The following is a 17,691-nucleotide window of genomic DNA, read 5'->3' as shown; positions in this document are numbered from 1 at the left end:
CTACCGCTCCAAAATACGCGTCCAACCACACATTAAGCGCCGTGCACTGGCCTGAGCACACAATATTGCATCGGCCTCATTGTGGTGCTGTGAAAGCTGAAACCTAAATAGTTCACGGTATCGTCTGATATCTTCTCCTAGAAAAATATGCAAACAAGCCTTCCAGTTGGCTGCTGCTGGTACAGTGTCCTTCAGTGAGAGGGGGATATCCAGTCTTTTGCATCAAGCGCCACATACCGGTATATGATTATCTACCAATTGGTGAGAGGTTGTATGTGTGCACTCAAAGCAAACTGCTCCTTGCCCTCAGAAAATAAGTCCAATATCTGGAGAATAGAGTGGCTGTGGCTCAGGCTGGTTGGGGAACAGGCTACACTGTGGCTGGCCGGGGGGGGGGGGGGGGGGGGGGGGGGGGATGGGGGGGCTCAGGCTGGGGGAAGGTGGGGCTGAGGGAGTGCAGGCTGTGCTGGAGCTGGGGCTGCGGGGACAGGCTGTGCTGGAGCTAGAGGAGGAAGGGCAGGCTGATGGGGGCTGGGCAGGCTATTTTGGGACTGGAGTTAGGAGATTAATATAAAGGAGCTTCTGGGGAATATCTATGTGTTGGTGTGCTGCAGCTGGGGAGGGAGGAGTAGTCTGAGCTGGGGCAGGGGGCAGGAGGCAGGCTGTGCTGCTCCAGGGGCTGGGAGGAGATGAGGGCAGGCTGTGATGGGATCAGAGCAGGAAGGTATGCTGTGCTGAGGCTGGAGAGAGCGGGTAATTCATAGGGGCCTTTGGGAAATTTCCACATGTGGTCAGCTAGTGTGAGCAAAACAACATAGTTTTGCTCTGATTATTGATGCAAATTCCAGAGTTAATATTTAATCTGCAGTATTTGCACTAATATAGGCATTTGAATTATTTTCCCTCATATGAATTGAAATTTTTCCAAGTCCAAAAACCGAAACATTGCTTGAACATATTTGGAAGTAGTACAGTAGTGCAACTGCATTGGAAGGGAGAAAACAATAGAGGAGCATCAAGGCCCTAACTAGTAAGGTTAATGTGACCACAATGTCTTGTAGCCCACCTTCTGCATACTTTTAACTGCCTTCATTCAGGCATAGTGTACGGGTAACGTACTTGCAGAGTTTGCAACAGTTTTCAAAGTGAAAATATGCACCTGCTTTCAGTTTGAGAATTATCCCAGCCAAACTGCCAGCACTGCTAAATTGAACAGGTAGTTTTTCCGAGAATAGAAAAGCACTCATGCTTTTGAAAATTCAAACTTAGGCCTGTAAGTGCAAGCTCCTCATCAACCCCACTCCACCTCTCAGGAGCACCTCTTCTCACACTGAGTAAAGTACCGGGTGTAGGAGCACTACAGACACAGCTGCCACCCGCACACGAGGAAGGGTAATTCTCTAAGTGGTTTTATTGGGAGAAATGGCTTTGAAAATGACCCTCCTTATTGCCTTTTAGTAAGTAGGTCCCTATGTCTGAGTAGCACACAGTATGTTGGGGGTAGGCTTTGAGGTATCTAGGCCTTCTGATACCCAGCAGCCATGAATAGCAATGAATAACAGTGAGTTCTAGCTATTGTGCAGTAAAGACAACATAGAGAAAGATGAAGGCAAAAGTACCACATTGTTTTAAACAAAAACGATAATTAATTATCACTCTTTAAAAGACCATTTTGTACGAGAGGATTAGGCTTTTGTAAAAGGAAAACTGAAACAGCATTAAAGAGAGCAAGCCGTGGATCTACATAGATAGAAAGATATGGATATAGATAACTGGCACTGATACAGGTGGTTCTGGCAAACTGCAGACATTTGAAGAACTGTGCTGAGAGCTGAAGATTCCCAGGGGTGAGCTGGGGATGCCTGCAGGCAGCATCATTAACTTTCCTGGGGCCTGCCAAAGAGTCGGAATCGCCTAGTACCCAGAATTCTCACTAATTAAATGTGAGAAGTGGAAGAGACAAAACGATGCAAAACTGTTATTTTTGAGGTATGGAAAAAAAATGCTTCTGCATTTAATGCTTCCTCAGTTATGCATATTAAGAGAGAGGCTGCCATCTGATGGAGCACAGGCTGAAATCACAGCAAACAATCGTTTATTATAAAAATTCTTCGAGAACAGGATCATCTGTGCTGTGAAAAAGCACAATCCTTACATTGTCTTCTTTATGGTGTTTGGCCTGGAAAGAATGTCTTTTTAAATTCCCACCCAAATACTTGTTAGTCCAGTTCAGCAATTTAATGCAGGATGCCAAAAACATTTAACGAGAACATATATTTTGGACATTTATCCCAGCTGAGCAACACATTTTCTTATTCATTCATGTAATCTTCCCATTGTTTTTTAATTAGTACAATTAACAAAGATGAGCCAATTATTATTTTTTTTCTCAGGGTTAATCGAACACTTGTTTTCTTGCCATGTTTCATTTTTGCTTTTTATACATTTGAAGCATTTTCTGACTCCTAATTGATACAATTGGTATAAGTAAGGAGGTTGTTTTTTAAGGTTTGGCTCCTTGCCTGATGCGTTTAACCGGCAGGGTTGCAGTGTATAAATTGCATTGCTACATTGGTTCATGAGAGGTCAGAAGAAAGTTACACAGAAATATGGAAACTGACAGCAGATCACAAGATTTATCTGGTCTGCCCATTTTCCTTACTTATTGCAAATTTGCAAACCTTCAGAGTTGCAGCCTCCCAAATTGGCACAAAATGCTTTAGAGGCAGTCCTATTAAGTACTCCCTCTAGGGATGTGCCCCCCTCTCTCTCTCTCACTCTCTCTTCCTCCCTCCCACTTGAAAAGACCTAGTTCTGCCAGGATCGCCACCTAGACTGGCAATCCAGTTTGACTCCCAACTGTGATTTTTTTTTTTTTTTTAATAACAAATTAGCAAAGGTGTTTTTGACTCATCTCTAAGCAAAAACCTTTTGGGAGCTTAGTTCCCAGAAATTAATTGCATCTTTTTTTGTACTTTGCTTCATTTTCTTTTCAGACATCAGTTTATATGGGAATAAAACCTAAAGGATAGGTTTTAAAAAAGAACACACGCGCGCGACCATGTGCACTCGCTACCCAGTGAGCACACATGGACGTGCGATTTTATATTGTGCTGGCGTGCGCATGTTATAAAATCCCAGGCGGCGTGCGCAAGGGGGGGTTAGAATTTCACGAATTCGCACAGCGACGCAGCGGGGCCTTCCCCAGTTCCCTCCCAGTCTGCTCCAATTTAGGAGCGGACTGGGAGGGAACTTTCCTACCCCCTAGCCTAACTTCCCTTTCCTTTCACCTCTCCTCCCCACCCTCTAAAACCCTTTTTTAAATTTAGTTACCTTTTATTTTGCAAGTTAATTCAGGGCCCGACCTGACATAACTTGCGCACACCGGCAGCCGGCCGGTGCTCAAGGCTCCGGGACAGCGAGGAATGGCGCTGTCCCAGCCCTCCCCGATCCGCCCCAGGACCGCCCTTTTTAAGGCCCCGGCACTTACTCGCGTCCTGGGGTTTACGCGCGTGGCCGGGCCCGTTTGAAAATTGGTCCAACGCGCGTAAACCCCGGGTTTTACGAGCGCTGGGGTTTTAAAATCCGGCCTTAAGTATGGCAATGCTTAAAGTATAATGAATTTCTGCAAGGTATTCGGTAGAAAAGGATCAAGCTTGTTGTTCTGATGTTAGTTTTGATTTCACTTTCAGTAACTTTTTTGTTTGTGCTTCTCTAAACAGAGGAAGGGTAACTTTCAAACCCATTTGCATTACTGACCTGCACAGTTTATAAAATACTGAGTGCTTATGCTCTGAAAGTATGCATGTATGTTTCAGAATGCGCGAATATTTCCACTGCAGTGAAAGCGCTTACTTTTCCTATCTATTTTATTAACATACACTCCTATATTTTAGGTGTGTAAGAAAATAAAACATACATGTAAAATGAGGTATTTTATATCGTACGCACATATAAATACTTTCTTGCACATATTATGAAATTATCAGTTTGCCAATTGCCAGTTCACCCAGTCTAGATCCTCTAGCACTTCATCCTGAACTGCCACCAGTTCATGCAGACATCCCACCCATAAACTGCAGATAATAGACAAGTCTGATATCAATTGCACTAGTTAATTAGCAGGTGTAAAATCGCATAATCAAGTTATTTATTTATTTTTGACCTTTTGTATATTGTCTATCCAATTATACCCCTAGATTAATCATTCTGCAGAATGATGAGTCGTGAAAAAAAAAGGGGCAGGGGCGATAGTGGGCATCCGGCCACATCACGGTGGTGCAGTTTCCCCCGCTGCGGTGCAGCCGCACCACACACTGTCGCCCCCATAGTGCCACGGAAAAAAGTGTAGTTATTTTCCACAGTGCTGCCGGCAATAATGTGAAAAACATTATCAATCGCCCGCAAATTCTGCCAGGAGATAACTCCGCCCATACTCCGCCCACACTCCTCCCCTTCCCCTAATTTAAATAATACTGCTGCGATGCAGCCGGTATCACGTGTGGTAGGGCCTTATTGTGTGCAATAAGGCCCTACCTCACACGATACCGGAACATCGCAAAATAATGTATGACCCTATTAGGTAGGTCTAAGTGTTTTACAAAAATGATCATACATGATTAATAGAGTCATTCATCAAAATGCGTTATGCGTTAACACACGCAATAATAATGCTATCACACGGCAGGATAAGGGAGGAGTTTGGGTGGGAATTATTAAAATGAGGGACATGCTATTGCACAGTTTTAACACTGGAAATAACTACATCTTTTTTTTTCCTGGTGTTTATAAATATTCGATCATTAGTAAAAAAACCATAACTTTTATGCATAAAACTCTGATTTATATGTAGAGGCAGGAAGTTACCAGTTTGCCAATACCTCCTCCAATTCACCCAATCCATCTCCAGTTCTGTAAGACCCTCCTACTTCTTCACCCTGAGCTCCCCCCAGTTCACCCAGATCTCCATTGCAAAAATAGCAGACAAGAGATGTCTGATATCAATTGCGCTAGTTAATTAGCAGGTGTAAAACTGTGTGAATAATTTCCCTAATATATTTGCATAAATCTATTATAAAATAGCAACTTAGGTGCATACCTCTTGGTCCTGCCCCAGAATGTCCCTAGATCACCCCTTTTTTGTGCAAGTAAATGTGTGTGAAACAAAAAATATGCCCATGTTTTTGATGTTTATGAAATAGCATGTACGTGAATACAGGCTATTTTCATATTTTAACCACCTTCCTGCAATGGATACAAAGCAATGTAAAAAATACTTGCCACTGGGTTTCAACTTTTTTCTATCAGGACACACCTGAGAGATGATGCTCACATGCGTGACACACTGAACACATGACCATTATGGGACTTACTATAAACATTTACTCTGCATCCACAGGAGTTCCCCGCTTCCTAACAACGGGTACAGAACAGAACTAAGACATTTCCCTGTATAACTCACCATTACAAAAACGATATTCTGAGTCTGGTCTCATCTTAATAACAGAATCACAAACTCCCTCTACTGCCAGGTGCATTGCATACATAATTCTATACATAAAAAACAAAACCACCACAACCCTCACCCAAAACCTCCCAACATCCATGATGGAGCATCAAATAGTTCCCACAGCCAAAGACCTAGGCATCATCCTAGGTGAAGAACTAAGCCTTAAAAAACACATCAATACAATAATAAAAGATGGATTCTTCAAACTGCAAATCCTAAAAAGAATCAAACCACTTCTCTACACACATGACTCCAGAACAGTCCTTCAAGCATTATTATTCTCCAAACTTGATTACTGCAACGCACTTCTTCTTGGTCTCCCAACAACCTCCATCAGACTGCTGCAGCTCCTGCAGAATGCAGCAGCGAGATTACTCACAAATAGCAAAAGATCGGAGCACATCACACTGATCCTCAAAAACTTACATTGGCTTCCCATTCCTCTCAGAATACAATATAAAGTCCTAACCCTCATCCATAAAACACTCTACAATGATGTTTAAATGGCTGACTGCGATGATCCATTTTTACAACTCACAAAGGAACCTCCGCTCCACTAACACTGGACTCATACCGATACCCTCACCAACATCCACCCACCTGACCACAACACAAGAATGTGCCCTATCCATGGCCAGTCACTCGCTCTGTAAAAACTTCCCAGTGCAGCTAAGAATGGACCCTATGACTCAATCCTTCAAAAAAAACCTCAAAACATGTCTCTTCCAAAAAGCCTTCCCGTCAACTATCTAATGCCCATCTGTCAACTGAACTAGAAGAACACCCCTCTCCTGCAGACCCACCAACCACCCCACCCTACCTACCACCCTCATCTTACCCACAGCACCATACCAGACTCCCTGACCCCCTCAACAACTCATATACAAAGCATTATCCTACCCCTCCCCACCTGAATGTCCGCTATATCATCTCATGAACTTATTAATCTTTACAAATTTCACTATAGCAATCTATAGTAACTGTTCAATGCGATGACAAAATTGCTGTTTCCCTATGTTACTCCATACTAGTCAATGAAAACAATGTTGACTCTGCCCTACTATATAATCTCATGTTATAGCTCATTCTAATTTATGTACAATTACAAGTTATATCACTATCTAATGATAATTTATTCTAAGTTACCATGTACTATGTTGTTATACTGTAAAATAAAAATACCTTGCATGATATACTGTTCCCCCCATCTTTCATTTAAAATATAATGTAAGGAATATTTAAGTTACCATATACTATGTTGATTATCCAGATAAGTGGTGGACATCTGCTATTCATGCGTACTTGTGCACCTAATTTTAATCATTTACATAAGGAAATTTAATTCACACATTTTTCTTTTCACTTGTCAGCTTTTATGAGTGCAAATTATCAAATTTTATAGCATACATGCATGAAAGAATTTACCAGTTAAACCAATTAGTCTACCAGTTAAACCAATTGGTCCACCAGCTTGCCCAGTCTATCTCTAGGTCATCAGGAACCCATTTGTTTCTTCAGCCTGAACTGCCCCCCAGTTTACCTAGACCCTTCACCCCGTCAGAATTTGCCTAAAAAGTATTATATTCTAACTTACACCTGATAATTAGCAGACATAAATATGTGCAGGTAACAGCCATACACACGTCACATTTGCAGGTTTTACATTATCACCTTATACATGTAGATGTTGGCCCCTTCCCCAGAATGGCTCTAACCCATCCCTAGCCCCACCCTTTTTTATACATGAAATTTATTCGCACACCATTACCTGTGCATGTATATTTGATGTTTATAAATAGCAGTTATGCGAATATGTGCTATTTGTGCATGCATGTGCTCAATTTTATGCCCGCTACTCTTTTAAAATTCACCTTTATATGTCTCTGTACAGGGCTCCATACATCTGGCATGCACTATACAAATCATGGTAATCATCATCATCTTCGTCATAATGCTCCTAAATAAATGCATTTTGTGTTCAAGATATTTGCAACATAATCAGCTATATAGTGACAAACATAATTTTATATCATTTTGTTAATGTTTATTTTTAAGTCATTTTAGATGATGATATAACAATTCATATCACATGGTCTAGTATGGTGATGTTAGGTGATAAAACTCAGCAAGAATTGTTTTTAGTAACAATTGCTTTAGTGATTAAATTATAAAGCATGTGTTCTTATATGTATTTATCAATATTATCTTAGAAATCAGAGGAAAAGAACAGACCAAATTAAATTTTTTTTTCCATTTCTATCACAGAAATTGGTGTGCCTATGTCCATACCAGACTCTTACCCACAGTGGCTATGGAGAACATGGACACTGTGTCTGGAACGAGGCCTTGCATGTGGACTGCCGGAGCTTGTTCGGTGAGGTATGTGCTAATACAGTCAGATGTAGTGCCCTCTAACAGGTGAATTTTAAAAGCCCGTCGGACGCCTCAATTAGGGGAGGCACGAAGAAGTCGGGCTCAAGTGCGCCCAAATAGGCACATAAATACCGCAGCAAAAAGTGTCCAAAAATGGGCAGGGTGTGAGCATGGTCTAGGTGGGGCATCAGCATTTCGTGGCCTGGCCAAGAGATGTGCACGCTGAGGTCCCCTGCTGCATAACTTTACTTCTGCTATGGATGATGTGTAAGTCATAAAATAAAAGGATTGAGACATTTCTAAGGGGTTTAGGGGGGAGTGTAGGCTATCAAATGGGTGGGGGGGGGGGGGGGTTTGGAAGACCTAGCTGTTAACTGGGGGAACTGGTAGAAGAACTGGTAAACTGGAAATGATGTGGGCATGTGCCTCTTTTAAAATCTCCAATTTACATGGTAGAATCAGGATTTATGTGCATAGGCGTGCGACCAGTAAAAAATCAGCTCACGTGTGAACGCGGCCAGCCTATTTTAGAACATGTGCACATATACGCCTGCAAGTTACAAAATGGCTGTGTCCCTGGGCACAGGCCGATGCACATGTGCAAATGTGCGCCTGCACGTTGATTTGAAAGTTATTGGTCCTTTAAACTGTCTTTTCCTGCAGCTCTTCCTATCTGTAGCTCCCAGGGTCTAATCAGGGACACCACTTGGGTTGCTAAGCAGAATGTTGGCTTGAATGGTGCATAGTAGGTAGTGAATACTGATGGTTACTCTGCTATGTTTGGAATATATTTATTTGTATGCTGGTCTGACCAATATCCAGTAACATTGCAGTAGATACAATACAAGTACGGATAGAGAACCTGCTCTCTAATTGCTTCACATAATACAGTGCCTCCCAGGTCTACCTGTCTTCTCATTATCAGGATTTCTTCTATCTTTCTTCCTCCATTTCCACTCTCCACAGTTTCTCCATCTTGCGCAGTTTCCTATAATGATGCCTATATAGCCTAATTAGATGTCTAACTTATTTGGCTAATAACCAAGCTTCCTATAAAATAGAACAGCTTCCTCCATTTTACCTTGCTCATGTTTTATAACAAAATGGCAGTTATCTTATCACGCAAACTCACAACTACAGCAACCTTAGTTTTGGAACATACATGAACAATCTAAACTTTAGGAATGAAAAAGCTTTTATCACAGTGACCCAAATCATTCTGATACCTTCCAACAAGTTAATAACTTGTTTATACTTTATTGAAAGGTTTTCACCTCTCAGCATAATTTACTCTGTCTAGTTCTATCTCTGAATTTGAGTTATTTTTCAGTTATATTTCCAATTAACACTCTCAGACCTCTGCAAGGTTTACCACACGGTATAGCATAGTACATTTTGGAAGTGATATTCACACCCAGCCCACATTTATCATAATGAAAATGTATTTAGCTATGAAAGTTCAATTGACTGAGAAGGAGAAGCAAAGGTAAATTGGCAGAATGAATAATGTAGTGCATCTAACATTGTTTGTCTTTCTGAAGCACAGTAAACAGAAACAGCCTAAGAAGATAAGCTGTGAAGGACTGCAGCTTTGTAACTCCAATCCTCCTATTTTTTACCTGCATTAAAGTCTACAAGCAAGCACACAAGTTGGTTATAAAGATGAAATATTTCCATATTAACTAATCTCCACTGCCACTTAATGAGGACTATATGCTAAGGTTTTTCCCCATTCTTTATCTATAGGAAAAATGCTTAGTACATCTGCCCCATTGTTAGGGTAACATCTAAATTATTGACATCTTTGCAATATTACTGAGGCCCAGCTAGAATGGATGGTGTGCAATTGAGAGCCTGCTCTTCCATTTTTAATGCAACCCATACCAGACCAACTTTTTACCATACTCATTCCATTATGAATGATATTTTAAAGGTAACCAGCAATCCCAAAAGGTTGACTAGACTATATTAATAATGCTGTTCTCACTTTTGATGTCTGTTCACAATATAATAGCATCTGTTAACTTAGGCACTTCTATTTTTCTTTTCTCTCAACCTTCCTCCCCTGAAACAGACCAAATATCTATCTACCTTGGATAAATATCTTTGCAGGAAACACGGTCCATTTTGTTTCAACTGTATTATTTTAATCTAATTGCAATAATTATACTGACAAATAAGAGCATAAGAAAATAAGAGCATAAGAAGTGCCATGCTGGCTAAGACCAAGGACCATTGAGCCTAGTATTGGGACTAGGAGGGGAGGAAAGTAAGCAGTGCACCTACCTCGGGCAATGATGTTATAAAGGACAGCAAAAGCAGCAGCAACAACATGGCTGTGTAAGGCTGCAGGCTCTCACAGGCCCTGCAGTATCCCCGAGTCTTGCATGGTTTCCTTGGTAACAGGAGGCCTATGCTGGAAGTGGTGGTGGTGGGTGCAGGGCTAACAGGCCCCATACTTATTTTTCCTGTTTTCCTGTTGCTGCTGCTGCTGAGGCAACAGCCTGCAAAGCCTATCCGTGGTAGACCATGAAGATACTGGATCAGCAAGGGCTGGGTAGGAGGGGAAAGCGAGAGGAGGCTGTTTCTGGGTGGGGGGAAACAGGTGGCTATTTCTAGTTGGGGGACAGAGAGAGAAGGGGTATTATTGCTGGGTAGGAAATGGGGAGAGTGAGCAAGGGGGACTGTTTCTGGGCAGGCGTAGGAGAGAGAGAGGGTTTGTTGCTGGGAAAATGTCAGGGGAGAGAGGAAGTGGGAGCTGTTGCTGATCAGGGAGAAAAGAAAGGAGGCTTCTGCAGAGTCCTCTCCTTGGTGGGTCCCTGCAATCTCCTCAACTCCTCCCACCAAACTTCAAACTCAGGATTTTAGTCTGACAAAACTCCCTCTAGAGAAACATCTTGCCCAACTATCTTAGAGGAGACACATTTTCTAGAATCACCCACCACTATCACTCTTCCATAGACTCTCAATGTCACATGCATTGCGTAATTTTACCATACTTGATGCTATCTAGTAGCAATTCAATTAACTCACCCCATCAGCAATCCCTCACAACACCCCAACACTGTTAAACCATGTACAACTATTCAGGTAGAGTTTAATTGAACTCTCTATTCAAACTCTCCTTTTAGGAAGACTCTGGTGCCACAGGCCCAATTTAGGGGATCTATCACAAGTATTTTGCATGAGAATTCAAATATGCATTTCAATGTATCCAGTGTAAAACAATAGGAACTCCTCTGTCACTAGCATTGAATCTTTTTATTGAATATTTCAATGATCTTTGACAGCAAACATTTGGTTTTCATTGTTTTGCTTATAGATAACAGCATAAAATGAGTTAGTACAGTTAAAATATGGAGGAAAAAGATGAGGTAGGGTGCAACTGGCCCCATCAGTCTTGACTGTACAGTATGTTTGTGAACTCTGAATTCTGTTTACTCAATAAAAAGATATTTTAAATATATATATATATACTTTTTGTACAATTAAAATTACTTTCTTGGTTTTGGAAAGACCCAGCCAGCTTATTGCTTGTGGGGAAGACTATTTTATTTCCATTAGGAACTATTTTTGTAGTGGAAGGATGTCAGTCTAAGTCACAGGTTTCAAAAATACCAAAAAACCTCACAATGATCTGGAGTTTCAACTACCTATTAGTCCAATTAATGCAAATAAGTGCAAATGTACCTATTCTCAAATTCAAAACTAAAGTACAAATATTTTTTTCTTTTTTTTTTTGCCCAAGAGATCCTTCAATCACAGCAATATATTCTACTGGCATGTTATAGATTATACTTTCTAACATCATTTTTAACCTCACGTATATGTTTTACTTTGTCACTGAGGAAATATTGAGCATAATTTTGTAACAGCCCACAAAAATTTGACCACAGAAATGAATATAAATTACATCAATTTTCAAAATTATTTTATTAACATAAGTTCACCTTGAAAATTATCCCACAAAAACCACCCACAGACAATTACGCTTTCCATTGTGTTCACCAAAAATGTTCTTGATACTTTAAGCATACGTTTTTGAAAATATAAATGTAAGCAGGTGACTGCACACCCTCCCCGACTCCTCCCCTGGAGCACCTCCTCTCAGTCTGGATACATTTATACACATGCAGGGCATTCCAGCATAAGTTTACTCGCATATCAGATGAGCAATTTTATAACAGGCCATTTCTGTGGGTAAGGCACTGTTTTACTCGCAGAAATGCTTTTGAAAATTACCTTCAAAGCTCTTTAAATCATGATGAAAGGATACAAGTACTACTTACTATCTGATTTTCTGCAATGCTTTCCTGAAAAAGTGAAAATAAATAAAATTCTGATAATTAAAGATGTATGAGAATGATTGATGATCTCAGAATTCTTCTTTCAGAATTATATGTAGCGTACAAGTTTATGAATTGATAGTTGACAATGTTCTAGTATCCCTATGGCATTTAACAGATGCATTCTTCATTTTAGTCTCATAGATTTTTGCTTAATGACTGATCTATTCATCATCAATAACAAAACGTTATACATCATCTTTAAAGTGCTTAGGATAATAGACGCATTCAATTGGAAAGGCCTAATTTTTATATGATTAATTAGGAATGGCTGTGTAAAATATCAGCATACATAGATATGGATTGCAAACCAAAATCTGATTTTTCTGTGTATCATTCACTTTAAGCATGTCACATAGCTTTCTTGTGCTCTAATATATGTTGTAAGCTTTTATAAGAAAGATAACCTCAAAATTATTTTACCTTGGGGGTCAGCACAACGAGAGTACTGCAGACTTCCATGTGGTGGATTTGGGTTGAATTCCTGGGCCTAGCATCCGCAAAATTAGCAAGAGGGTGGGGATACAGCAATGCAAATCCTGATCATTGCTCAACAGTGAACTCTACTGGCTAAATTCAAGGTGCATTCATACCAAGTTATAGAGATTCACATTCTGGGGTCACCATAGTATGGTCACTGAGATGACTTTACTAAGCAGGAGCTTAAAAATTGGGTGAATATTTGAGTACTTGAGAATAAAGTCCCATGGTTTCATATCCTGTGTTGGCTGGTTCTGATAAAGCTGGAAGTACAAAGGAGTAATGGGAAACTGCTGATCCTTAAAAATAAATTTCATTTTTCATTTCTTTAATTAAAATGTATTAATCACTTAACATTAGAAGTCTAAACAATATACAATGATACACTCATATAAAAGAATATGCAGTATACAAAAACAAAAAAAAACTGGCCAATATAAATAAACAACCATAGTCTACATCAACTCACATTATACAAAAATGCTCAGAGGGTGAACAATATTTTATGCATCAGGGGCTCAATAGAAAGACTACTCTACAGATTGAAAGCCACTGTCCAGATAACTTAGCCAAAGGCCTGCTTCAGTGGGAATCTTTTTATAGATTGCCTAAAAAACTTAATGCACTAACAAAGTCTTAATTCAATTGGTAAGGTGTTCCAATAGGTAGGAGCTGCTACAAAAAAAGCACATTCTCTTATGGTTGTAAGCCAAGCAGATCTAACAGAGGGTATGTCAAGCATGCCACATTGGGATGATCTCAGCTGGTGAGAAGATTGGTAGATCTTAAGAAAAGCATTAGCCCAAGGACAGGTATTTAAATTTAACAGTTTAAATATTGTCATGCTGACTTTATAGGCAACTTGCAGATGTATGGGAAGCCATTTTAGGTCTGTGAGCATAGAGGTGATATGTTGACATTTTATCCTAGATATTAATCATCATGCAGTATCCTTTAACAAGAATTGTAAAGGATGCAGAGAGATATGTGGTATACCTAAACAAAGACTATTACAATAGTCAAGTACAGGAAAAATAGAAGCCTGCACAATAGTGCGGAAATCATGCTGAAACAGCAAGTGCATAAGTCCTGGAAGCACTCGAAGTTTATAAAACAGTGTTTTGAAGGTAGCTTTAATTTGAGTACAGAAAGAAAGATGAGGATCAATCCAGACTCCGAGACTTTTAATTGGGTCAGAAATTGAAAATGAGAAATTCTCAAAGGAAATAGAGTCTTGAGGGTTAGTAGAAGTTGTTCGATTAATCAATAAAAATTTAGTTTTGGCTGAATTCAGAGATAATTTATTGTGGTGTAGCCATATATCTAAATGGCGCTGTCCACGGATGGCATCAGTTGAAGAAGAAAGAACAGGGCATCATTAGAACTGCTCCGCGGCCTGGGCTGTGTGCTTGACCCTGACCCTAGGCCAAGGCCCAGGTTTCGAGACCTGACCTTCAGGTCAGGCCCTGGCATCGGGTCTGAGTCTGGGTCGAGGCCCCAACATTGGGATATGGCTTCTGGGCCAGGCCATGGCATCAGGCCTGGGTCCAGGCTCTGGCCTAGGCTGAGGCCCAGGCTTCGGCACCCATCCTCTGAGCTGGGCCCTGGCATTGGGACTCATTGTCCAGGCGAGGACCAGGAGTCAGCCCTGGGGACAGACCCAGGCTTCAAAGTCAGGATGGTGCCCCCAGGCCAGGCTGTATGTCAGGCCTGGGTCCAGGCCACAACCTAGGCTGAGGTGTCAGCCTTGTATAGGCTGAGACTGAGGTCACAGTGACCTATTGCATCCTCAGCCTATGTAAGGCCAAGGCTTTGGCCTAAGCCTAGGCCTCTCTGGCGGATCCCCAGCATTTTTCTGGGTGGGTGTTAGGGAGGGACAGGAGGCCTTGGGAGGCCCAGGGTTTGGGGTTATTTTGGCCTTTCATGTTTGATTCATGTTTTTCACATGAATGAAATGAATCAAACATTCCACGAACCAAAATTTGTGGGAAAATACCTTCCCAAAATGAACCAAAAAATGAAAACAATTTTTTTTTCCCTACACACTCCTAATATCTTGGTTAGCAGTCCACTGAATGTGAATTTTTATAGCTGGTATTGGGGAAGACCTGTGAGGAGTCTTGATACTGGCACTCTTAGAGAGGAAGCTCCCTGGAGAAGCCTCCCCCCCTGACAGTGCTCGATGCTTGGGGAGTATAAAGTTGCAGCACCTTTTTTTCATCATGCTCTTCTCCAGATTTGAGGCCATATTTCAAAATGGGTAAGAATAGGAAAGACGTCCTGAAATCCTTGCCCTCCACATCTCAGGTAATTCTTTCTCCCTCCACCCAATTGACTTTGGATGCCTTTTATTTTTCAAGCCTGGTTGATGACCCAGAGGAACTTGGAGCTGTGAGCTTTGTTCAGCAGGAGGCCTTTGTCTCCCTGAGTCCAGAAGGCCCTATACCTCCCTTAGCACCCAGTGGTATTGTGGTGAGATCTGGAAGCGGAGTTTTGTCCTTTTGGAGGGTTCTTTCTCCCCTTTCTAGGAGGGTAGATCTTGTGAGGTGAATTCTTTATTATTATCTACCCCTAGGAATGTTTCCTCAATTAAACCTTCTATCACTTTGGATTCCTTGTGGACTGCAATTTCCAATTTAGAGTCAGCATAATCTATGAGAATAGACTCTGCTTTGGGAACTGTGGATAATAATTCTGCACAGGTTAAGGAGCATTCTGTTTAACTTTTAGAGCATAGCAATCAGTTGGAATTTTTAAAATCTCAAGCTCTACTTTATATGATATAAGTGCTTCTTTAATTCAAGAGAATACTTTCTTGTTAGAAAAATGGAAAATGTTGGCAATTACTTGCCATGTTTTAACTTACGTTTCCTGATTTTTCCCTTGGAGTTGCTGCGGAAGTTCTATGTGAACTTTCTCAGGGTATCCAGGTAGGTGATACCAGATATTGTCAAAGCTTATTATTTTTCTATTAGTCATGCTCATGTGTCTACGAATAATGTTCAAGATTCTTTGCACTTGACAGGTTTCTTGGAAAAATCTGATATCCTTGTTTCTAGTAGAGCAACCCTGTTGGTTGTCTATGCTCGTGAAAGTGATGTACAATTTGTTGCGTCAGAGGAGGACCCTTGGGCTGAGGTTGGGTTGATGCAACCCACAGGCAAGGGCCTTTGGGTCCCGACTGTCAGCAGGTGGAGTGGGCTGAAGCTAGAGGCTGCTGGAGCTTCACCTATACCAGCCCTCATTCCCCTTGCGTTGAGCCTTTGGGTGCCGGGGCCGGCAGGACTTAGGTGGGCCTCGAGGTTAGCAAGAGGTGAGTAGCTGTACAGCCCAGAGACAGTAGTCAGTAGATGGCGTAGTTCTATCCTAGACTGGATTCAGTACGAGTGCTCAGGTGCCAAAGGAACAATAGGGAACTGACCCGAGCAAAGGAAGGCCTAAGCCTTGAGAGTCCACATCCAGGGTATAGGTGAGGAGAGGCATCACTGACAGGCTGGATTCTGAGCTGGCTGTGAATGGTAGTTGTGGCAAGCAATGAAAAACTCTGGACGAAGAAGAGTCTGTAGCGTAGTCGTGCAAAGCGAGGGTCAGGGCACTGAAAAGGCAGGTATAGTCAGTCCAAGCAATAGTCATGATATGGAGCAGGCAAGCATGGTCAGGCAATGCAGAGGTCAGGGCGCGGAGAAGGCAGGCGTGGTCAGGCAATGCAGAGGTTCGGGGCTGTAGAGAAGTGGAAGAATAGTCAGGTGTAGCGGAGGTCCAGGGTTTGAGAGAAGCTGAAGAGTAGTCAGGCGTAGCAGAGGTTCAGGGCTGGAGAGAAGCTGAAGAGTAGTCAGGCGTAGCGAAGGTCTGGGGCTGGAGAGAAGCTGAAGAGTAGTTTGGCGTAGCAGAGGTCCGGGGCTGGAGAGAAGCTGAAGAATAGTCAGGCATAGCGAAGATCAAGTCCAGGGAATCAGTCCAACACATAGACGAACAGGAACTAGGAGAACAGGAACCGGGAACCACGGGAACACAGGATGAGACAATCCAAGGAATAGCAACGAGTACTTGGAGTACGAGGAGTCCTGTTGCAAAGGCAGTGCTATGGAGCGAGGCCTGAGCTTTTATACACTGAAGAGTGTGACGTCAGCATCCGGGTCCGTGGCCAGGTTCCTGCCGCAAGCCCTTTAAAGCAATCACTGATGCGTGCGCACCTAGGAAGGGGCATGGCGCTGGTGGTGGCATCTCTCCGCAGGCCATGCGGAGAGGCCTGATGAGTAGGGACATCCTGGTCAGCAACACTGGGCAACGTGGCAGGGCCGGAGGCACCGGAGGAAACCTGATGTTGAAGCTGGTGGCCCACCGCCACCAGCGAAGAGGAGCCAGCAGCTGGAGTCCATCTGAAGAGGTGAGAGTGCTGCGCCGTGGGGCTGCTGCGGGTGGCACGCGTAACAGTATTCGTAGTGACCATCCCTGGTGTTAAAAGCAGTTTTCCATATATCATCGGGGCGAATCTGCACCAGGTCATATGCCCCGCGTAAATCCAGCTTCGTGAAGATGGAGGCACCTTGGAGACAGTCGAACAATTCAGAAATAAGCGGTAATGGATTTTTATCTTTACGAGTGATGGCGTTTAGGCCACGGTAGTCAATACACACCCTAAGTGACCCATCTTTCTTGGTCATGAAAAAGAACCCCGCCCCAGTGGGAGATGATGATGCTCGAATAAATCCTTTCGCAAAATTCTCCTGAATATACTCAATCATTGCCTTTGTCTAGGGTAATGACAAAGGATAGGTGCGTCCACGAGGAGGCGTGGTTCCAGGAAGGAGATCAATTAGACAGTCAAACTTTCGGAGAGGCGGAAGGAGGTCAGCCTTCTGCTTAGAGAACACGTCCTCATATGCAGCCTTTGGAGCGGGTACACCAGAGGATGTAGTAGCCAGGGGAACCACCACAGAATGTGTCACCTTTTGGAGCGAGGACTGGTGGCAAGTGGGGCCC

General features: G+C 42.3%; 1 protein-coding gene across 1 annotated transcript in view; it reads left to right on the top strand.

Moving 5' to 3' along the window:
• MMRN1 (multimerin 1) overlaps positions 1-17,691 on the top strand; it is a 152,354-nt gene that overhangs the window by 30,980 nt on the left and 103,683 nt on the right. The window contains exon 2 of the mRNA XM_029597725.1: positions 7,775-7,888. Coding sequence (XP_029453585.1) covers positions 7,775-7,888 — 114 coding nt within the window. The remainder of the gene's footprint in view (positions 1-7,774; positions 7,889-17,691) is intronic.

Source organism: Rhinatrema bivittatum, chromosome 1, assembly GCF_901001135.1.
Source record: "Rhinatrema bivittatum chromosome 1, aRhiBiv1.1, whole genome shotgun sequence".
In the NCBI taxonomy this organism is placed as follows: domain Eukaryota; kingdom Metazoa; phylum Chordata; class Amphibia; order Gymnophiona; family Rhinatrematidae; genus Rhinatrema; species Rhinatrema bivittatum.
The sequence above is the reverse complement of the archived record's forward strand: the minus strand, read 5'-3'. Positions and strand labels throughout refer to the sequence as shown.